The 24,158-nt window shown below is 31.1% G+C and overlaps 2 protein-coding genes across 3 annotated transcripts; both read left to right on the top strand.

Moving 5' to 3' along the window:
- The first annotated feature begins 711 nt into the window (after window positions 1-711).
- TED3 (Pex2/Pex12 N-terminal domain-containing protein / zinc finger (C3HC4-type RING finger) family protein) lies at window positions 712-4,058 on the top strand. Its single transcript, XM_078302895.1, is given in 9 exon segments — window positions 712-1,101; window positions 1,184-1,297; window positions 1,531-1,558; window positions 1,561-1,686; window positions 1,892-2,028; window positions 2,631-2,731; window positions 3,032-3,149; window positions 3,485-3,651; window positions 3,761-4,058. Coding segments are annotated over 9 exon segments (999 nt in total). The 5' UTR covers window positions 712-999; the 3' UTR covers window positions 3,867-4,058.
- Window positions 4,059-6,230: 2,172 nt separating this feature from the next.
- Window positions 6,231-9,113, top strand: LOC144554563 (uncharacterized). 2 transcript variants are annotated; one of them, XM_078302879.1, is made up of 4 exons: window positions 6,231-6,465; window positions 7,435-7,609; window positions 8,309-8,425; window positions 8,779-9,113. In XM_078302879.1, the coding sequence occupies exons 1-4, from the start codon at window positions 6,353-6,355 to the stop codon at window positions 8,920-8,922; spliced, it is 549 nt and encodes a 182-aa protein (XP_078159005.1). In that variant the 5' UTR covers window positions 6,231-6,352; the 3' UTR covers window positions 8,923-9,113. The 2 variants fall into 2 exon arrangements, with proteins under 2 accessions (XP_078159005.1, XP_078159012.1); XM_078302886.1 differs by lacking the exon at window positions 8,309-8,425 and having other exon boundaries at window positions 6,248-6,465.
- The last annotated feature ends 15,045 nt before the right edge of the window (window positions 9,114-24,158 follow it).

The following is a 24,158-nucleotide window of genomic DNA, read 5'->3' as shown; positions in this document are numbered from 1 at the left end:
TTCTGAAATTTGAAATTAATGATAACAATAACTCAGAAATAATTCTAAACATAATTACAAACTGGTAGATACTTCAGAAACTTAATTCCAAGAGTATCTGTATTGAGACATTTTTCAATTTTTAAAAGTACATTTGGGATTTTCTATTTCTAACGTAAATTTCAGTGAAGAAAAAATTTCTTGTACAGAAATCATTTTTAAAATTTTTATATTAGTATTCTCTTTAGTGATTAATGGCTGATCTGAACATTAAAAAAAAATTTATAAATATAGAGATATAAAGATTAAAAGTAATTTAATTTTTACTTAGCACTTAACGACTATTTTTAATTTGTCAAACAGAACCTCTTAGAACCTCTGTATATATCAGTGCTGTAAAAACGTCTGTTGAGGCCGACTAATCAGCCAATTATTTATTGGCGGTAACCAAATTGTTATGAATTTTTTTAATTAATCGACCAATTATTTCTGATTATAACCGATTATTCTCGATTAATCGTTTAACAGTACTCTGTCCGTCTAATAACCGCATACCGTTATTTACAACACTAGTATATGTTATCAGTAATACATTAGAAATATGTTATCAGCAATACATTACAAATAGAATTCAGAAAAAAAAAAAAAAAAAAAAAAAAAACTGAAGATTTGAATTATAGGGACCTGACATGTGGGCCCAATGAATCGGAGCCTTTCTCTCTCGTTCCTTCCTCGTATGAACGAGGAGGCGACTGCTGCCGTGCTGATCACCTCTCTCATCGTGCTCGATCGAGAGAGGCTCTCGATCCGAGTTGGACGCGTGGTCATAATCGCTGAACCGTAAGATTGGATTAAGTGTTAGTTTTGTGGAAATTCTATCTCTCTGTCGGATTTTTCTCTTTCCAATCCGAGTTAGGTGTGTTGTGTGCTTGATTGACGATTTTGAGGAGGGGCCGCTTGTGAAAATCTGGTGGTATTCTTCTCCTCCTGTTTCCTTTCCCGGTTGAATTATTATACGCCATGGGAAGTGAAACCCTACGTCGAGCCCCATTGAAAGATGCATGGCTTATTGAATACAACAGATTACATCCTATGTGGAGATCAGTGCAAGAATCCTCTAGGGTTTGTTCTCTGAATTTTGTACTGTGTTTGGTAATTTTGACTTCATTTTCTTGAATTGGTTTAACTGTATCTTAATTGTTAGGTTTCCCTTCCAATCTCCATATCAAGAGTAAACCAGTTTGATGCAGCAAGGTTAGATGTGGAAATGTCAGCCATGCTTAAAGAACAACTTGTCAAAGTATTTACTCTCATGAAGGTACTTTCTGGTATATTTTTCTAGGAAGTGTAGTTCTGTATAGCACTTTGGTTACTGTCGGCACTGATACCAGATCTGCATAATGGGGATCCATTTTTTATGTTATGATGTTGTGCTCATACTGGGGGCATCAACAACACAGTACCCAAATTCACTGTAACTCTTACCTTTGTTTTTTTTAACTCCAGATCCACTTTTTTTTATCGTAATTGATTTTTCTTGTTTTTCTTCAGCCGGGATTTTTATTTCAATATGAACCAGAGCTGATGCATTTCTAGAGTTTCTCATTTGGAGATTCTCTATTTGGGTCGACAAGCCTACTCCTGGCAATGCCTTGATGAATCTTCGGTACCGTGATGAACATCACGTACCAGTTTCTGGAAAAGACGGTAATCACAACCAACCATCGAACACTTCCTTTTACCTATTTCTTTTCTTTTTTTTTTTGGTTTTGCTTTTCTTGAGAAACCAGCACTGTTCCTCTGGTTATGAAATCACAAGACTGACCTTATTTGCTTTATTCTGTCAGTTAAATATTGTAATTTGTGAATATAATTCAGCTCTCACTTCCTGTGTTTTTGTTTGCATCTACAGTTAGAACTGGTCTTGAAGGACCAGGGCTTTCAGTTTATCAAAAGATCTTGTATTGCCTTGGTACAGTTGGTGGTCGGTACCTATGGTCCCGCTTACAAGGTTTCTCTGCCTTTCGTAGATGGGGCGATTCTGAGCAGGTACTGCATGATGATATTATCCTGTATATTTTTTTTTTCCCTTCTTTGCAAATTGGCTGTGGTATGTTAGCTTATTTTCGAGCAAACACTAAATCTCCCATGCCTGGTAACTGAAATCAAACATTTATATGCTATAATTTTAAATCACTGAGCATTCATACTAGTGAGATGATGTTTGGACTTATCCCTACTTCTGTTGAGTCAATTTTTCTCCTATGAACAGAAAATTGAACTAGAATAAATCCACACCAGTTCCAATTTTGTAGATACCAAATGACTTGTATAAAAATTTTAGGGTTGAAGTTTATTCATTTTTCTAGACAAGTAATTTTATCAGGCGTTGTTTGCAGACCCAGCTGGACATTCATCATTGCTAGTGGAATATTGGGTTCTTTTTGGAAAATATTTAATCACATGGAGGAATCCTGAGAGGAAATTGAAAAATGTTGCATTATATACAATTATATGGTTACAAACCTCAAACCAACGTAAATTAGAACAAAAGGCCAGTATTGTACAGACAACGACCCACCCGTACAGTAAGAAGAATTGGATATGGTGCCATATAAATTTCATCAAAATTATCTTTCATTTTCTGGCAGAGACCATTGGCGCGTCGTGCATGGATAATGTTACAACACGTTGAGGGTTTATATAAAGCTGCTTCTTTTTTCAATTTATTGCTATTTCTCTATGGGGGAAGGTAGCTACACATGCTTATTTTATTCAGCAATCCACTTTTCTTTAAATAATAATAATAGTATAATAGCAACAACAAAAATTCATAGAGATTTTTGCCTTGGGCACATTGATATATCTAGGGCAACCCAAGTAACAGCAACAAAACACTGAAATACTGTTCAATATAATCTAAGAGAGGATTGGTCAACTGAAACAAGTTGATCAATTTCATTTTGTACCGACTTGTGCATACTGGTAGTTTGATTTGATTTGTTGAATTTGTTTTGTTGTTGACATACATTTAATAATATTTGTTTTGTAGGTATAGAAGTATAATTGAAAGGCTTTTAAAAGCTAGGCTAGTTTATGAGAGCCCAAACATGAATAGATCAGTGAGCTTTGAGTATATGAACCGCCAATTGGTCTGGAATGAATTTTCGGTACGCTTAATTTATTTTTTGCCTCAGAATATCCCTGTATTTTTCCTTTTTATGTTTTATTAAATAATTTAGTATTATAGTTCTCGTTCTCTGTATAGCTCAAATTCCGTGTTCACTCAAAAGTAGTATAGAGAGATAATGTGTTTCTCCTGTGTATTAAGTACTTGGCATTTCTCATCACTTGGAAACACCTTTAATCCCTTGATAAAAGTACCAGATCAGAATATTTACTGGTGTGTCCTTTCTTACAGAGACGGAGCTTTATATTGCTGTGTTGTTTCTTCAAGTAAGACTTAACTACCTAAAACTGAAAATGGATTTTTTTTTTTTTTCAGGAAATGCTTCTATTGCTTCTACCTCTATTGAATTCAGCGTCCATGAAGAAATTTTTCTCACCTTTCTCTAAAGATAAATCAGATGGTACCACTGACGATGAAGTTGAGTGTCCCGTGTGTCATTCCCTCCCAAGTGTACCTTTTGTTGCTCTTCCATGTCAGCATAGGTGATTTACTTTCTTTTCCATTATATTTTTTCTTGGGATGAATATATATGCTTCCAGAGCACAATTCTTGTTTATTTTTTCATTACTTAATTTCTTATTTATCTTCCAGGTATTGTTATTATTGTATCAAAACTCGCAGTGAAGCTGTCAACTTATACAGGTGTGCGAGGTGTAATGAACCAGTAAAAGCTATTCAAAGACAGGGACTAACTTAGATTACTTTATTGTTGGTCATAATTACATCAGCCAGACATTATGAAAATATTGGTGGGACCTTCCATATAAAATTATTTGGATAAACACTTTGTTTTTTCTTTTTTCAACATTAGATTTGGTCCCAAGATAGCAATCCTTTGTAGAGTCAAAATAAACATTTCTGGAAACGTGTTATACAAATTATTTTCTCTCCTTGTTTCTGTTCTGTAGCTTTACCGACTATAGAATGCTCTTTTTATTATCTACAATTCTATATTTCTGTTGTATTGTAATTCTAGTCCTTTCTGGTGTAGTTGTATGCTGACGAGGGAGCTATTTAGTTGGACTAGCAATATTGGAAATTTAGTTGGTTTTTTGTTTCCATAAAGTTTTTTATTGCTTATCTCATGGCCGCCCATGCAATTGAATAACTTTTATTCAACAATTAAAGATGATGAATAAATGAACAAAATTAGTTACTGGAAAGAGAGACATTATTGGAAGTTCTTATTAAAAGGGAAAGAACAATTAATTAGTAACAAAATCACTGCACGTGCGGATATGTTTGGATTTGTGAGGGGGGTTTGTAAGGTTAACGCATTAAATGAGTTGTTTCAGATAGACTATCTGAGATAGTCGCTAATTTAACTTCTAATTAAAATAGTGTCACAGGAGTCCGCGGTTATTCCATCTAAACATAATCATATGTTTGTTTATACAAGAGGGAAAAAAATTATGACTCAATCTTCGGTTAAATCTTCCAACTAGCTATTTTTTATCTGAACCATCTTCTTAAAGATCGCTAGTGCATTTACAATTAATGCTTGTTGGTATATACATATATTTATATCTAACATATCAAGTTTTTATAAATACTGGACATATGGTGCTAGTTGAATTTTAACTTGTATTGGAATCTGTTGTGTATAATTTATTAATTTTAAACTTTTCATCATGTCCAGTCAAAATTCATTGATTTTAAACTTTTATTAGTAAGACTTTAAATTTGCCAAGCCTTTATATCTAGTATATCAAATCTTCAAAAATTTCAAAGTGTAAGTATTTAAAATGTTCAAATCTTTATACCTAGCATATCAAGTATTTATACCTATATACTTTTAAGCCTTGTACTTAAGTTTTTAAGTCTAAATACTTGAGCTTTAAAGTCGTTATACGCAGCATATTAGGTCTTTATAGATATCATATCAAGAAGAAAAAGAAACAGTGGAGAGAATATAAAAAAAAAAAAAAAATCTTCAATATGAATCTCATTTAAAAGAAATAATTGAGTACAAGACGTTCCTAATTTAAATTTACAAGATATCTCACTAATCGTCAAGAATATGTTCGAGATTGAACAGATGAAGAAAAAATAAAGGTGAGTGATGATAGAAATAAAGAATCCAAGAACCGGAACGAATAAAAACAAAATGCTTTATCTTGTGTCATGATATTCTAATACGTGTCGTTACATGGCTGCATGCTAATGCGGCCGAAATTTTGTTAATTAGGACTTCAGAAAATCAGAATTAAATGATTACCACCCTTCAAGATATATTTCAAAATCTATTATCCACGCAGATCCAGTCAACGCTTGAATTGGTGCGCAGAATGAAGATGCGCACCAATTTTTTTTTCAACAATGGAATAAAAACATGTCATGAAATAAAGTAATATTAATGCACGTTCAGCGATGAAAACTTTTCAAATGCATCAGTGATTGTTTTGGAAGAATGATGTGTGCACTTTAAAGAATTGGTAATGGTACACGAAAATAAATCTGCTGTAATTCTTGGGGAATTACAAGACCTGTAATCCCAATCCGAACCGTTGATCTTTCTCGAGATTTGTGCATGAAAACTTATTTTTTTTGAGATCTGTGTAGAAAATATTTGAACGATTGATATTGGAATTTCAGGACCCTGTAATTCCTTCCGGGATTACAGCAGATTCGAACTCAATGGTACACATGCACCTCGGTAGTTGGAACGAAAGAAAAAAAATCTGTATCATCTATACTTTCAAAAAAATAAATGAATTGTATATGAATTCATTGCAAAACATACAAAAAAAAAAAATCAGTACGCATACTCAATTGGCGCACCGGATTGGTGCGATTTAATTTGTTGCGCCGACTGGATCTAAATGGGTGATAGGTTTTGAAATATGATTGATTGGATAGTAATCATTTAATTTCGATTTTATGAGTTGCTAACTAAATTTTTTTTTTTTACCAATACAGTCCGGATCTAAACTCAAAATTTGAGCTAATTCGTGGGTTGGTCGGATTAAACGCGTTACACCTCTGCAATTCGAACGCGCGAGAGTTGCTGACTTGTTCTCGGCACCATTGGATGGTTCTGACCATTGATGCATCTAGATCCTGCAAATCAACGGCCTGGACTTGTCCAATTGTAAAAGGATGCCAAGGCTTAGCTTATTGGTCTTTTGACTTGTTTTTCTCGCTTACCATTGCTGGTGGAGAGAGAACGAAAGAGAAAAGAGAATGGAGGGGGAAGAGAAGGTGAGAGCTGAGGCGGCGGAGGTGATCTCTCTCTTCCCGGTTCTTCCCAAACTCGTGGTGTTTGACCTTGATTACACCATCTGGCCTTACGATTGGTTGGTTTCCAGTTCTATGCTTCTAAACTCATACTATTTTTTTGTTTACTTTCATGGACTGACAAATCATTTGTAAAGCCATCAGTACCAGCGTACCAGAAAATTTTGATTGAAGGGCTGAAACATAAAATGCATAATATATGATAGGGGGAATTTGAATCTAAATCTTCGCAATCATAAATACATACATTACATTTTATGAGGGACTGAGTCAATTTTAATGGAGGAGGAGGGTTCCAATTACTCATGTCATACCTCATCATACTTCATATTATATATCTTTATTTTTAAAGTTCAAACTGTCGATCTGAACCGTTCAACATGATATCCATACTAAAGTATGGAAATTTTATAATTTTTGAAAATATTTTACTATGTTTTAAAGATAGGTACAAAAACAGTGATTTTGTACTTATCTTAAAAAATAGTAAAAAAGTTTCTAAAAATTATAAAATTTCATTTCCAAGCATATTTTAGTATGAATATCATGTTGGGCGGTTCGGATCAATAATTTGGACTTTAAAAACGAAGATATATAATATGAGGTATGATGAGGTATGAAAGGCATGAGGTATTTGAAGTCTCCTCATTTTAATATACATAATTAAAATTTTAAAATCATAGGAGTGGCTAAGTACTCTAAAATTGGTTGTAGATCCACCCCTGTATAATGATGTGGCGGAGTCGAAATATTAGACAATATGTTCGTCCTGACTCCTGAATGTATGGAATTCAGAGTACCAGATATTGTATATACTGGTACCAAACTGAACACAAGCAGTATAGAGCTGGTTTGATACACACAATTAGATACCTATGCCTTAATCAATCCATCAAACCTTACAGGAAACCTCAATTAGCACTACAAAAATGTTACAAAACCGGTTGATCAAATTGACTGGTACCAAAGTGGTCCCAGGTTTGTTGAGGTCTGGAACAGTAATGCTTATAACATACTTTGTGTACCAGCGATCATTACTCAAAAGGTCAATTGCCGTATCCTCCATATCCTCATGCAACGGGAATAACACAAGCACTTAAAGATAAAGGTGTAGATTTGGCAGTTGCTTCACGTTCGCCAACGCCGGACATTGCGAAGTCATATCTGGAAATAATGGGTATTCAGTCACTATTCATAGCTCAGGTCAGTGATTCATTTATTTATATCATGTTGATATCTATTCTTTGTCAGGGTTAGGAACTTAGGATGATCTATTTGGTAACTGCATCATTATGAGATCCGATGCATGTTTTATTGAATATCGGACAGTTCAAACTTTTCAACAGATTATTTATTACCCTTAAAGCATCAGTAAATGATCAATTTGCATGAAACTCAATAGGTATGTTATCTGTTGGTCATAACAGACTCATAAATATATATGTTTTGGTTTCGGAGATCTTTTGTATTTATTTTAAAAAAAATGTCAAGAGTATCGAACTATTGCCAAGGGTTTCCATCACTTCTTTCATTAGAGTAACTTCTTTTTTATTTGATTTCTAAACAACTATGATGTATTCTCGTTTTTCTATTTATGCCCTCCATTATGAGACAAATTTTGTTAATTGCCAGTACTTCCCGTACCGACAATCCACAGTTCATACGATTCAGGCACTACTTATCATTAAAAAAAAAATGTAGAATCAATCGATCATGTTCTGCTTTTTACCAACGTTTTGCCATCTATTTCATGTAGATATTTAATTTCTCGTGATTGTGCAATGCCATGCTCATAGTTCAACATCCATACATAGCTATAGCAATGAGAACAGTTAAATCCTCAATTTGTTGAAATGTATGTGTAATACTTTTGCATGTTTTATATGTACTGTCATCTCTCAGGAAATTTTTTTAAGCTGGGCTCCTAAAACAAAGCATTTTAAAAACATACAAAGGACAACTGGAATTGCCTTCAATGAAATGCTTTTCTTTGATGACGATTACAGAAACACTCACACGGTAACTTTTCTTCCCTCCCAATCTACTCCTACAACTGGAAAATTATATTTTGTCGTTTTCTGATTTACTTTTCACTTGCTTTTAGTAACTTCCAGGCTGAAAACACCATGTTACCGATAATTTATAATAATAATCTACAGAGGCTAAAACTGTCTATTGCCTAGTACTATATGGGTCAGGTAAAGAACTTATCAAGGCCCAATGTTATATGAACCCCATTCTTGAAAAGAAAAAAGTTACTGGTAAGAATCCTGAATTGTGCAAGATGATTGCCCGGTACAAATGAACTATATCAAGATGCTTTTCTTCTTAACCTTGTGCATTTTGTTCTTCTCTTTCTGGACAAAATTTAGGCTCAAGAAATGGGGGTGACAAGTGTCCTTGTGAAAGATGGAGTAACTCTTGAGAAGTTAAGGTTAGGTTTAAGCATTTATGCTAATAAGTTTGCAAATTCTAACACAAACCGAGCACAGCAACATGGCAAATGGATTACATAAATATTCAAAATTATCTCTATTCAGTTATTTTAAGTGCTTTTCCTTCTATTTGAAACACTATTTTAAGTCCTTGTTAACATTACATAAATACATGCTTGGATTGTTCTCCCATTTCTAAGTGTACATTGTTATTGATTTTATAAAACTATGTATAGATTGAAACACTACGAAATTTGGGGAGAACAACTTTGCAAGATTTTTCTGTTTCTCCTTTTCTTTTACAAGTTTTGTTTGGTTATGATTTTTACTATTTATATGAAATGTAAAGTTAAATGACTAGGTTTTACTATAATTGTAAGGTGATTCGATGTCGTTTTTTATTTGCATTATTAACGCAATGTATTAAAGCACAAATTGTCAGATTGTCCCCAGCTAGTAGTTCATACTGTTTTCAACCATCCGAAAAAGTGATATTTTATCTATGTAAAAAAAAAGTAAAAAAATTCTAAAAAATATAAAATTTGTTCTCCAAGAATATTTCATTATGAAAATCATATTAAGCGGTTTGAATCGACTGTTCGAACTTTGAAAATATAGATAAAGAATGTGGAGTATATTGAAGCACAAAATCATGGTTTATTTGAATCCTCCTCTAATTTCACATAGTGCATGATTAATAAAGATAAAATAAAACAATATATATGATTGATGGACTGCATAAAATCAAAATAGCTATGTCTTATATTTACCTCTAATTCGGCAAACTGACTGGATTTACATAGCATAAAAGAATCCCCAGATTATTTAAGTTTTCTTTTAAATTACCTCTCTTGTAAAAAAAAACAATAGCAAATTAATAATAATAATAATAATAATAATAATAATAATAATAATAATAATAATAAAATTCAAGAAAATTGACAAGTAATTTTCTTTTGAAATACTAAATCAGCTAATTTTATTTAGTAGCATGCGATATTAGAAATCCAGTTTCAATTCCTAATTATATTTCCTATCTGAAATAATATGGAGTGTTGTCAAACAAATATAGCATATATCATTGTAAAAGTACTTGTATGAAATTTTGTTATGAGGAGAACATAGAATTGAAATTTTAACCTCTCAATTCAGCAATTGGACTGGCATAATGGGTAATGATATTGACTAAGTAATTTTTGGTTCATGCAATGCACGGATAATATGCAGCCTTGTTTTTGTTATTATCCGTGTTGCATAAAGTAAAAACTACTCTGTCAATATCTTTATCGTTTTAGTGATATATATTTCAGGTGTAGTATCTGAAGTTAAATAGATTTCTTTAGTGATGTATCCTTAAAGCTTAAAAAAAAAAAAGTTCAATATATATTTAAAACTAGTCACAAAATGTAACCATATAGAGGTCTTCTAGGACATATATAACCAATCATTTTTAAAAAACCTGTAAAATTTAAAACTTGATAACTAAAATATCCTCAGCATAACGATTTTTTTTAGAAACCATAAATAAATAAATAAAATTATCAAACCAACTTGATTGCTTTGGTTTTTATAAAAATTATAAGAACTGAGATGTCATTTCGGTCCGAAATGTTTTTTTTTTCCTGGACTGAGATTCTATTTCGGTCCGAGTTGTTTTCACAAATTTCGATCAAAAAAGATGTAGTTGTTGGATAAACTTATGGAAACACCTTGGACCGAAATGACATTTCTGTACAAAAATATATATATATATATTTTGGACTGAAATGACAATTCATTATGAGAAAAAAAAATAGTTCGGACCGAAATGACATCTTGGTTCTGATGATTTTTGTAAAAAGCAAAACAATTAAGTTAGTTTGATAAAAAAATAAAATTATGTATAGTTTCTAAAAAATTTCCAGCGTAACATGCCTCCTAGTTTAAACTTTAAACCAATAAATCATGTTATTTGGTGAGATTACTGTACTATTTTAGTTTAAACTCTATGGTTTCCAATAAAAAAAAAAAACCAATAAATCATGTTATTTGGTGAGTTTACTGTACTATTTTACATCACATTTCTTATTCAAAATTATGGAGACTGACATTGAGACAACTCACTTCCCCAATGATTAAAACTGTGCATGGTTGATTGATAATTGATTAATTCCGTAGCCATTGAATAGTTTATGTTAACAACAATAAATAAAATGCCTGCCTGTTGCTTTTCGTGGTTTTCAGTGAAACGCGCTGTAGTTTCAGATCTCAGAACCAATGCCAGAAAGACACACTTCACCAACATATAAAAAATTTCACCTCGCAATCAAATCGGTTATTAAGAAATCTCTTAAAATACACTGCAAATTGTAACACATTCAACAAACGATAACATCGAAAACAGAGCTGAATAAATAAGCCCATCATTCCTTCTATTCCGGTGTGCTGACAATCGAAACCGGATATGAATTTGAAGCAAATTGGGTTACATTAATCGGATTAACAATTCAAAGCTAATCAACAAAGTATGGTTTGGGAACAATGATTTTATTTTTATTTTTTGCAAGAAAATATTAGTAGGGCAGTGAAAGGTAGCCACAGTCATGATTTTTGTTTCTTGACAATGTCTTTATTTCTGGTGAAATATTTTTATGTTTTGGACATAACTATAAATTTTTTTATTGAGAACTGAAAATGTAAAATACATAATGTGTAAGATTTAAAATCAAGTCTAATGATCAAGTTACAAGCATACATTTATCATTTTGCGAAGACAACTAAACTATAGAGAAATTTTAAAAAAATCAATTAAATTTCAATATGCAAGATTAAAATTTTAAATCATGATTAACCATCCCTTGACTTAGACCAGTCACCCTATTATTTTTTTTATATTTGACCTTGCTTGAGTGATAACAGCTAAGTTCAATCCTTAGGAAAGTTTGATTTATATTTTAATTGCTCCCTTGTTTTTAGCCTAATAGCCTTCATAGTGTCTTTACTTGCTATAGCATAACTATAACATTTTCAAACCTCAAACAGGGGGCGAATCCACATTCAATGAATGAATGGAGTCAATTTTCAATTTTTAATTTTTTTTTTATATTTATACTCTATTTTTAATATAGTTTAAACTAAAATATTATGGATAGTGTGAAATTGACCCTCATTCGTAGTAGAAATATTTTATATACTTGATCTTCATTTACGTTTGACTCTCATTGTCTGAAAGTCTAGCTCTGCCCCTGCCTCAAACACACCAAGTTATGTCTAAAGATTACACAACACGGCTATAATTGTTATAGTGCATCACTGTTATTGCTATGATATATAATGATTTGATCATTTTGTTTAAATTTTTAAGGCTCGGTTAATTTTAAATATTTATATTTTGGATAGCAATTTAAGGAATGAAATTGATTGTCTAAAGCTTGAATTTAATATGATATTTCAAACACACGACCTCCCACATGTTGTCATTTGTTACTAGACCAAAGACTGATTCTTCAAATCAAGCACATTTTCAAACTTTAATAGTTTCAATTCTCTTAATCGGTAATTAGTTGTAACTTTTAATTTAAATTTAATAGCAAATTAATTATCAAAACTCTTCTAAATAATATTTTTTGTAGTGGAATGAACTTCAATCTCCTTTTCAAATTATATTTTTACAATATACGAGTTTCTAATTTTGTGAATGGGGGAAATCAACTAAGATAATCAATTTTCTTGAATATGTTTCTCTTTCATTTATTTATTTTTAATTTTATAATACTTACACGATCTTAAAATTAATTATTGCTATTTAATATAGTTTCGACAATAGCTACTACTATTTGCCATAATTATTTTCATTCCTCGTCACCATAAAGGGATAATTATTATTTAAATTTTTAACGTTAACTTAATTAAATTAAAAATTAAACCTAATAATTGTAAAGATATTGACAATATTATTTTAATTTCATGCAACATACAAATAATAAAGTCAAATTAATAAAAAATGTGAAATGTATGCCGCATAAATTAAAACTGTTATATAAATATCTTTACCCATAACTCCAAATTTTTTATTTATACCATATTCAAAGAAAAAAAAAACAAAATACTTTAAATTATGGAAATTTCAAAAAATATCAGTGTCTCCAAGCCAATTTGTGATCTGGAGGGATGCAGATTGGTTTGAAGGCCCCTCTAAATCTAAATATATTTTAATATTACAGTGTATTTTTGGGTTTTTGAGTGGCTGCTAAGCCAATCTGCACTCCAAAAAAAACTGAGGCCGCGAATTGGCTTGGATGCTATGGTATTTTTCGAAATTCCATCAAAATATGTTTTGTTTTTCTAAATATGGTATAAATAAAAATTTCGGTCCATAACTGATCTTATTGCGTTTACACTTGGCAACACTTGAGCTCTTCTCGACAACAAATGATACAATTAAAGAACGCAAGTAAAACAAGCATATGGGGCCCAATACATAAAATCAATGATTAAAATCCATGTTATGTCCAACCAATAGAAGATTAGAAGAAAGAAAAAAAGTTACTGGTTCTTGCAATGCACATTCATGCACCTACAAAGAAGCATCTTTTAGCCTCTCAAAAGGGTTTATTTAATTTATGTCAGTCATCAATAAAGTTTTATTAATTAATTTTATGGTCGCCTTGTCCTGTTCCCAAAGGAATTAGAGGAAAAGCACCGCCAAAATGCCATTAAACTGCCGAATGTGAATGATTAGTGTAGCTTTTGATGTTGCTTTTCTTTTTGAAAAAATAGCTTTTAATATTATATACAAGGACAAATCTATTGCCAAGTCAAGAGTTGTGATGTCTCTTATGATTTTTAAATTTTAATTTATGTATATTAAAATTGAATTGAATTGAATTGTCCTCTCATAAAAAGGTTGAATGTGTACTTGTATAACCTAGTGATTAATTAGAATTTCACCATCTGATCATGGAGATTTGAGTTTAAATATTAACTATCAATCTATCACACATTATGCATTTTACGTTTTAAACTCCTTCAATCTAAATTTTCTAGCTCGGTACTTAATGTGTACGGTGTGTCCATTTCTATGTAGGCTTTTTTTGCCATTAATTTATTAGTTCTCTAATGAACCAAAAACTGATATTTGTTATTATTATAATAAGCAAGGGCGGAACTGCAGAAGGTAGTGTATTGAAAAGGGTGCTAAGTCATCCCTGTAAATTGAAATTTTGTAATTTTGTGTGCATTAATACTTTTAGTCTCTCTTATAAAATAAAATTACGCTGCACTTGATTTTCTAGCCTCCCAAACTCAAATTTCTAGCTCCGCCCCTGATATATTAGTATGTCAAACTTATCATATAAGGCATTAGGCAAAGACTCTACTAAGTTCTAAAGAAAATATTACTGGAAAATTTGGGATGTGAAGGAGTGGGGTTGCACAACATATGTTCTGTCAGAGCATGACAAAGAAGGTGATCTATTTCTATATAATTTACAAAATTAAAGGGTTGTTAGATCTTGACCGCATTAGCGGTCGGTGTTATATATGTTTGTATCATATTTTATTTAGTTAATTAGATGTATATATGGATGGCCGCTGGTAAGTGTCTCCAGAAATTGAGAATGTTAAGACTCAATAGTAACCGAAATTTTTATTAATATCCAAAATTATTAAATAATTTACAAATCTACACCTTGGTGCGCTGGATTTCGAAATATGTTCAAACTGAAGATTAAATTCTCGGTTTTATACAAACTTTTCGCAAAAAAAAAAAAAAAAAAAAAATCTGATTCTAGACAGTTTGAAACCAATTTTTTTTTTTTTGAGAAATAGAAACCAACAATTAAATTTCAGATTCTAATAATCGAAGAATTAATCTCCACTTCTAAGCTTCTTTTTTTTAATGAATGGTAGTAAAGTGGATTCAAATTCGTTTGACCTATAGGCTGTAGCAGGTTTGAAAAAAAAATAAAAAGATTCAAACAAAACTCGTTTGACACGTAGCAAGTTTGGATTCAAACTCGTTTGACACGCAGCAAGTTTTGTCGCACCATTATTTTGTTTTTTGGATTGAAATAATTCTCTGTTTAATTAAAAAAAATTAGAACTGGAGATTAATTCTTCGGTTCTTAGAATCGGAAATTTGTTTTTGTAGAAAGTTTGTATAAAACCGGAAATTTAATCTCCGGTTTGGACAGACTTCAAAATTCCTATACATACATTGAGTGTAAATTTTGAAATTTAATATTTATTTTGGATATTAATAAAAGTGCGGCAATAATAATATGGTAAACATAATCATTTCATATATATTATATTCTCTTAAAAATATATCTAAACTTCGTGAGTTCCATGTAATAAATTAATAAAAGAACTTTTTGCTGTATACGTGGAGCTACCTAGATCAACCAGACCAGAAGAATATCTCTGAAATAAACAATAAGGGATAATAATTAAGTGCTCTTGTGTGGCCAAATTTATTATTAATTAGTTTGTTACTTTGTTTTTCCTTAGACAAATCCTGTTCACAGTACAGCAAATACAGCGTTTTAATTATATAGCTTTGAACGTGTTTAGTAGTACACTACGTTATCATCATGCATTAAACGAATATAATCTTTGTAACAGTTAGCTTAATTTAGCTTTATCTTAGGTTGGCAATTTGCTTAATCAAGGGAGAAAAAGTACTTCTGTATATAATAATAAATTCTGAGTAGGCAGTAACATTTTTAATTAAGGAGAGTCCAAATGTTTTCATTTGCTATGTGCACCTATCAAGACACAATTTTGAATAGCTGAGATTATTTAACTGAATTAGTCCAAGATCTATGATACAAGATTTAGATAAGCTAAGTAATGTACATTATGCACAACATACATGTGAAAAGGTAATTGAATTTAATGTATGTTTCACTATTTATTAATGAACTAAAATTTACAGTTAATGTCCATATATATATTTATAAATTACCAAATTACATTTAAATTAAATGAAAATTGATATATGATTGTATCTATAATACGAATAACCTGTCTATCAACTTTATTTTATTTTATTTATTCATTTATTTATTTTACATGATTTGAACGTGAGAACGTCTTGAGACTTGATTTTCCTGGGTAGCAAGACTAATTTAGGCCCTGTTCGGCCGCATTACTGTTCTCGTGGGAAAAAATAACAATTCAGTTCAACTGAATTTTTTTTTCCCACGAAAACAGTACTTTTCAGTTCTATTCCTGTGTCCATGCCCATTCCCAATTGGAGGCCGAACAGACCCTTAGAGAGTTTCATTATGTGGTGCTGTGTTCTCTAAAGTCTTCCTCCCGAATCTGATGGGATGGTTCGAGGAAGTTTAGTGTATCTTGTACTTGAGAATGAAATCATAATTAAAAAAGTCGAAGGAACTCTTTGGCGGTCTTAGATAAAATGTATTTATGTATGAGTTTTTATATAATTTAGAGTAAAATGTCATATTATTGTGAAATGAATATTCATTCTCCACAAAAAATATAACCCTCATAGTTCGAAAGTCTGCTTTTATCTATGTAATAAATTATGACCAATAACTCAAAATATTGAAGTGTTCTTGGTAGAGATTAGAGAAGTCATTTGCATTCCACTTCCAAAGAAAAAAAAATGATATTTTGAATGATAGAAATATTGAATAAAAAAAAATTAAGAAACACCTTACAAGCAAAAAAAAAAAAAAAAAAATTGAACCATTCTCTTTTATTCTATAATTTTACATTTATCTCTCTGACATCTGTAAAAAATTTAGTAATATATCTCTCCATAGATAAACATTCAACGGTCCAAGCTAAATCGCATTAATATTACCATCTGACATGACATATCATGAAATGATCTTTCTCATAATATATCTGCCACAGCAGAGGGGTTGACATGTAACATTTATATACAAAATCGAATATATATGTGGTCCTGCATTAAATTATTAGATAGCTAGCTAGATCGATGGAAAAGCTCTGAGTTCAAAAATCTCTCGTTCTCCGAGCCCTCAGATAATTTGTCCATATTCATGAAAAAATTATTGAAAGAGGAACAATAAAAAGAAGGAAAACGAAAAAGAAAGAAAGAGAAATGCAATAAAGGTTTTACAGTTGCATCCTGGTGCACACGTGTGAGCTTACGAATAGTCAATAGAGAGAGGCTCCACGTGCAACCTGACATGCTTCCAATCACTGTGCTCAATTTGAACCAACCGAACAACCTTTTTTTGTTTTAATTTTGAACTTTCCCAACTGAAAATATCAGGAATCTGAGGTGATTTATGTTGAATGAATTAAAGAGGTGAAAAAAAAAAAAAATCATAGCTCATGTTTCGATTGTGATTTGTATCTGACTCATCTGTTAATCACTTGTTATTGAATGGAGTTGTTTACAAACTAGTTCGTCACTAAGCTCGATTCATAATGAACAAAGTTTAAACTAGAGCCTAACTCATTCGCTAGTTTGCAAGCTAGTTCGGTTAACATTAATTTGTGAATTTATATGAATTTGTTTACATTTTATAATGCTCAGCTCGGTTCAGCTCAGTTCAAAAAGTTTATAAATTTTATTTTCTTCTTAAAACAAAGTTCAATCAGACCCAACGAGCCAACTAGCTAACTCATGACAATTTTAAACTGAGATTTTAGCTCGGTCCAACTCGTGACAATTTTAAACTGAGATTTTAACTCGGACCTCTAAATTAAGTTTGCTCGTGACTCAGACGAGCCAACTCGTTGCCCCTCCTAGGGCTCCTAGCTACCATCATACACAGTCAACACTATTCCAAATAGTATTATTTCTACCGTACACTTCCAAATTTACTATTTTAATACTGTTCTTCAATTTACCAAACAAGCTTCATAATTTGTAGTATGTTCATATTGATTGATTGAAATTTGTTAACGCTTGAATTGCATATATATATACGTTGAAGCTTAAAAAATCACACAGATGTTTTTATTTTTTTTTTGGGTTTCCCTTAAAAGTATAATTATTGTTTTGTGGTTTCTAATCAGAATAACTTAGACGATTATAACAGAAGTTGAGAATAAACTTTTGGTGCCATGTGAAATGCTGTCTTTTATTTCAAGTTTTATATACACATTTTTTATTCGTTGCGCCAGATGATTAGATCAGATTAATTACAAATTTTGTCCTGGGCCTCCTGGCATGTAATATATATACACAACACATGGAAACAAATTGAAACTTCGAACACTAGTTACTATTAATAAAAATACATTTTACTATTTTAAAATATGTTGTCATATTTTCTTTACGAATTCAAGATATCTTAGCTTTTCAAGCATTTATTCCAAGTTCTGTAGATGCATAAAAAAAATATTTATATACATACAAGTAAAACAATCAGTTATATAATCAGTTATGAAAAAATTATTCATTTCAAATATTGTTTAATTAACTTTTGAAAAGTGATCATAGTTGATGATACATATATTTATATATTTTATATAATAAGTATATGTAATAGAATGTCTTGGAATTAAGGTTGCATGAAAGTTCATATTGTGTTGTGTACAATCAGTAATAAAAGTGATTACACCTGCTATTAATACTATATAAATATATAAAGATTTTTTCTAGCGATCAAGTGTGCATATTTTCTAAATAATTTTTGAATTAGATATATAAAAAGTATTGAATAAGTTCACTTAAGATTGTGTTACAAAAGGAGAGCATATAAAGGAAAGAGAAACGAAGAGAGTAACGTAAATATAAGTCACCTCCTCTATATTCTGATTAGAAATGAGAACCAGTGAGAAAATTCACTGAAATTATATACACTAATTTTATTTCCGCTATTTTTCCCTTTTATCTGCTCGTCTTCCAATTTTACAAGTTTAGATCCTGACCATTGATATTCTTTGGCACAAATATTAAAGTTACCAATGCATTATTTTGGACCGAATTGATTCGAATTATAATGAAATTGTCCAAATCTAAATTCAAAACTTAAATATTTCAAAAAATCTGTCCTCCTAATTTTCTGACTCTACAGTAAGTGACCGGATACGGTCAGGACTCAGGATAGATCTCTCTTTCCTTTTCTTTCATTCCTTAAGTCAACCCTTGGCCCTTGAGATGCAATTTTAAAAAACGAACGGTCCAGATTAATCCTAACCGGATTAAACTCAATCCAGTGTCTATAAAAACTGCATGGGTCTGCTTTGAGATTCGTGCCTAGTTAAAAGAAAAGTCCGGATTTATCACTTGGCCTTGTGGAGCAGTCTTAATTAATCCCATGAGTACAGTCTTAATTAATCCGGAGAAATAATTACTGAGCGTATAGCCGTATACTACAAAATTGAGAACCATCAAAGTAGGCCTCTTACCAAGGAAACTGGACCGGGCTCTCCGTGCAGAAATATATTAACTTATCTGATCATAATTTAGCTTTTGCTTAAGCAGAGTTATTTATTTCAATTATTTTCGTTTATTATTATTATTTTTTTTTAGAGAATGGCTTGCCACCTGTTTCATTGTTTCATACAATTCGTCCGAGCATATTTTAAGTCGTATGGTTTTTGTGAGTTCGTATCCTCTGAAGTAACTCAAATTTTGAGTTTAAACCAGGACCCTCCAATAATAATCCAGTTTAATCTGGCCCGAGGCAAAATGCATGAGCACTTTTAATATTCGTGTTAAAGTAGATCGGACGGTCTGAATCAAAACTTAGAATACGGTTTTTGTTGGACGACTGAACAGTCCCCTGCAAGCACAACCGTTAATATCTGATCAGACGGTCCAAATTAAGCTTGACCAAATACCCCTACAAATAAATGGATTGTTGTATTTTTTAATCCTAAACGTCAAATCCAATATGAGGCATCCAGAAATATCCGGGGATTTTTATTAATAAGAAAATAATTAAATAAATATCAATAATGGAGAAGGAAATTGCGTTTTTTTTATATCTAAAAAGAACATGATTGTTTATAACTTTCTCTGGACGTTATAAACTATCACGTCCTGCTTAGCGAAATCTAATTACAGACTAACTAAACCGCGGAAAAGAAAAAAAAATCCTGGCCTTCATAGACTATCACAGCCAGAGGACTTCATAGTCTATCACGGCCAGAGGGCACAAAACCGAATTGCTTGTTGTTCTATGAAGGCCGAAGCAGTCTGTTCTCTCTGGCCGTGATAGACTATGAAGTCCTCTAGCCGTAATGGACTATGAAGTCCAGAGTTTTTTTTCTCCATTTAGTTAAGAGAGTAATTAGATTTTTGCTAAGCTGGTCGTGATAATTTATAACATCCAGAGGACATTATAAACTATTACGTTTTTTCTAGATCTCGAAAAAACACAATTTCCTTCTCATTATCGATATTTATTTAATTATTTTTCTATTAATAAAAATTTCGGAGAAATATCTGGCGCATATTAGTCCTCACACTGGAGAGGAGCTAATTGGCTGAACCTGACAGAAATGTACAAGGAGCCGATTTTTTTATTAATAGAAAAAACAAAATAATAATAATAATAATAATAGAATAATATTTTATGAAATTTTGAAATATAGGAAGGATGTTATGGTTTATAACTTCTAGAGACTATAGTTGGACGTTATAAACCATAACGTTCAAAAAATTTAATTACTAATGATTATAAAAATAAAAATAAAAACACTATAACTGAACGTTATGGTTTATAACGTCCAGCTACATTATTTTTTTCGTAAAAAAAAATCTCACAACAGCTGCAGTTAGAACTGAAGTTAAAAAAAATGTATTTGGACATTATGGTTCACAACGTCCAACTACACTGTTTTTCTAGATAATTAGCGATTAAATTAACTGGACGTTATAATTTATAACGTCCTACTACAATATCTGAATGCGTTCTTCTTATTTTTCAAAATTTCACCTAAACGTAATCTATTATCGATATTTTCTTTTTATATTTCCTATTAATAAAAAAAAGGAACAAGAGGCTGATAGTTTTGGAGTATTCTTTCATATATATCCCCGGTACATAAAAAATTTACATTAATAATTAAGATGTGAACTTATATTTTACTGATAGTGGACTTAAATCTCCCTTCCTTGTCATTTTGTTTTCTTTTTGCAGCTAATTTAATTGTAATTTTTTTTCGCCAGGTCTGACATTTAAATGTAACAAACCAATGACATATACTACACCAAAGTGAGAGAATTTTATTGCGCTTAAACTATTCTTTTTATCAATTTAAATGTATTCTGCCAATTTCTTGTGTGTAATTAATAAATTGGCAAATAAAATTTGAAACTTCAAAATATTTTTTTGCTAATTACACGTTTTCAACAAAGAGAACAACAATATTGGTCGAAAATAAGAGTCAAAAGATGAGAATGTTTTTACGCATTAAATTTATTTTTCACAATAATATAGCAATATTTTCACATTAAATTTAGAATGTCGTTATCACTTGAATGTCCTTTTAGTTATCATGAATTATTGCATTCATGATCATTATGTAGGATGTATGATTATGTAGTAAAGATGTCAATTAGGGGTGCAAACAAGTCATATATTATCCGTATCTGAATTCATATTCGAAAATTAGATACAGATATATGAATATCCATACGGATACGAATATGGTTTTAAATTTTAATTATTTGTATCCGAATAATAGATATATATTATGAAAAAAGTTACGTTATTCACTATTATAAAAAGCAAGTATCTGTATCCGTATCCATTTAATATCCAGTCTGTATTCATATCCATCTAATATTCTATACGTATCCAAAAAATAAAAATAGAGACAGATATAATTTTATCACTGTTCGATCCGTACCCGATCTGTTTGCACCCCTAATATCGACAACGGTGTCATGTCATATTACAAGACGATTTTGGATTCAACTTCAATTAGAATACAACAAGTATAGTTGTTGTTGTGTTGGACTGAGATCGACATTGCACAATGATGTCTTCATCATATAGAATAATTGTACCTCAGACGTGCTTTAAGCTCCTAACAAATTTAAAGTGACAAGTTCATGCTACTTAATTACAAAAATTAAAACAAATACGTACATACGGAATTAATATATCTACTTCATATGTTTTTATGCTCATTTCAAAGCTTCTTTTAGGAAAAGATAGAATGAAAATTTCATATTTTAGAAGTAATAAATATTAAGTTCTCGCAACCAATGCCAAATGACTGTTTACGGAATTTATAAATTGACTAATGATCGAATAACTCAAAAGCACTCTTGATAAAAGAATTGACTGAAGTTTTAAAGATATATATATATATATATATATATAGAGTTAGGCTGGGGTGCTATGGATAGCATAGTGGCCTCTATGCTACGGCTCAATATTCGAGTTTTCAAAATCCAAACGGTCGATCCGAACCGTTCATCTTATTCTCCATATTAATATCTGCTTGGAGACCAAATTTTACATTTTTCTGAATTTTTTTACTATTTATTAAGTATTTTACAAAATTGTTGATCCAACGGTGGCTGCACAAAACAGTAAAACCGTTGGATTAGCGATTTTCAAAGTGGCTTAATAAATAGTAAAAAAATTCAGAAAATTATAAAATTTGGTCTCCATGCAGATATTAATATGGAGAATAAGATGAACGGTTCGGATCGACCGTTTGGATTTTGAAAACTCAAATATTGAGCCGTAGCATAGAGGCCACTATGCTATCCATAGCACCCCAGTCTAACTATATATATATATATATATAATGCAAATTTAGGGTGTGATGTACTCATCTAGAGAGTTTGATGAGCACAATTTTAAAAATCTATCGAATTGACTTCAAATAATGAATCCAAATTGTTGAAATCCGTATACTTTTTGAGAGATGCATGTATATGAAAAAATTTAGATGTTTCGAATTCATTTAATACGAGGTCAAGCGATAAAAAAAAATGAACATTTTATAAATTGTTTTAGAAGTTGTTTTATGTATTTATTTTTCATTATTTTTTTTGACCGCTTGACTTTGTACTAAATGAATTTGAAACTTTTAAAATTTTACATGTACATGTATCACTTGTAAAGTAGATGGATTTCAACGGTTTATATTCATTGCTTAAAACCAATTCGATAGACTTTGGTACGTTGAAAAGTGTAGGTTGGTCAGTCAATCCGAGCTACTCATCGTGATCTTTATAATAAAAAGTATATCAGTATATATTTTTTTTTAAATAGATAGATTTTTGTTTTCGAATGGTCTAGAATCTAGGGGTAAGGCTACGGTGCTACGGCTCAATATTCGAGTTTTCAAAATCTTAACGGTCGATTCAAACCGTTCATCTTGTTCTCCATATTAATATGTGTTTCGAGACCAAATTTTACATTTTTTGGAAATTTTTTACTATTTTTTTAGATAGGTAGAAAATCAAATATCTGAATGGTGCAGAATTTTTTAGATCAACTAATTTTCTACCTATTTAAAAAAATAGTAAAAAATTTTCAAAAAATATAAAATTTGGCCTTCAAACACATATTAATATGAAGAACAATATGAACGGTTTAGATCGGCCGTTAGAATTTTGAAAACTTAAATATAAAGCCGCAGCACTGGAGCTCTTTATGCAACCCATAGCACCGTAGACTTACCACAAGCATAATCTCCGAGAATACTTCAAATTTTGATACCTTTAGGCGCAGCTGTTCAGGTGATTTTCTACGTATGCCTTGTTAAAAAAAAAAAACAATTATTTCATAACTTGTCTGCTAGAGTTGTAAAACTGGTTTAAGGTGCGCTGTAGGCTGTAGCCTGTAGCGGTGTAGCCTGTAGCGTACCTACAGACTTTTTCTTTTGATTAACGGGTTTGGAGTTCGATAATATTACTTTAATGTTATTTTATCAGTCCATAATGCGTCCAATTTACCATTACATTTACCAACAACCGGCCTTCCTTTTCTTTGACCCCAATCATTGCTACTTTGCTCGAGACGGTAAACTAATACCTAGCCTACTGATCTTGTATGGCCTTCGCAAATGTAGCAATACCTGTTGCAAATCATTATCCCCAATTCTTTGGTAACTCTAAAGCCCGAAATTTTTGTTAATACCACCTTAAAAAAAAAAGATAAGGCTACGGTGCTATGGGTTGCATACAGAGCTACAGTGCTACGGCTCAATATTCGAGTTTTCAAAATCCTAACGGTCGATCCGAATCGTTCATCTTGTTCTCCATATTAATATGTGTTTGGAGACCAAATTTTACATTTTTTGAAAATTTTTTACTATTTTTTTAGATAGGTAGAAAATTAGTTGATCTAAAAAATTATGCACCATTCAGATATTTTTTTAGTAAAAAATTTCCAAAAAATATAAAATTTGGT

The sequence above is a fragment of the Carex rostrata genome, chromosome 1 (genome assembly GCF_964058835.1).
Source record: "Carex rostrata chromosome 1, lpCarRost1.2, whole genome shotgun sequence".
NCBI classification, from domain to species: Eukaryota; Viridiplantae; Streptophyta; class Magnoliopsida; order Poales; family Cyperaceae; genus Carex; species Carex rostrata.
Note: the sequence above shows the minus strand (reverse complement) of the source record. Positions and strands in the feature narration are given on the sequence as shown.

Coding starts and splice junctions, on each gene's coding strand:
- LOC144554563 (XM_078302879.1), top strand. CDS start 6,353: ATGGAGGGGGAAGAGAAGGTGAGAGCTGAGGCGGCGGAGGTGATCTCT. Junction 6,466..7,434: donor ACCATCTGGCCTTACGATTG/GTTGGTTTCCAG, acceptor TTTGTGTACCAG/CGATCATTACTCAAAAGGTC. Junction 8,426..8,778: donor ATTACAGAAACACTCACACG/GTAACTTTTCTT, acceptor GACAAAATTTAG/GCTCAAGAAATGGGGGTGAC.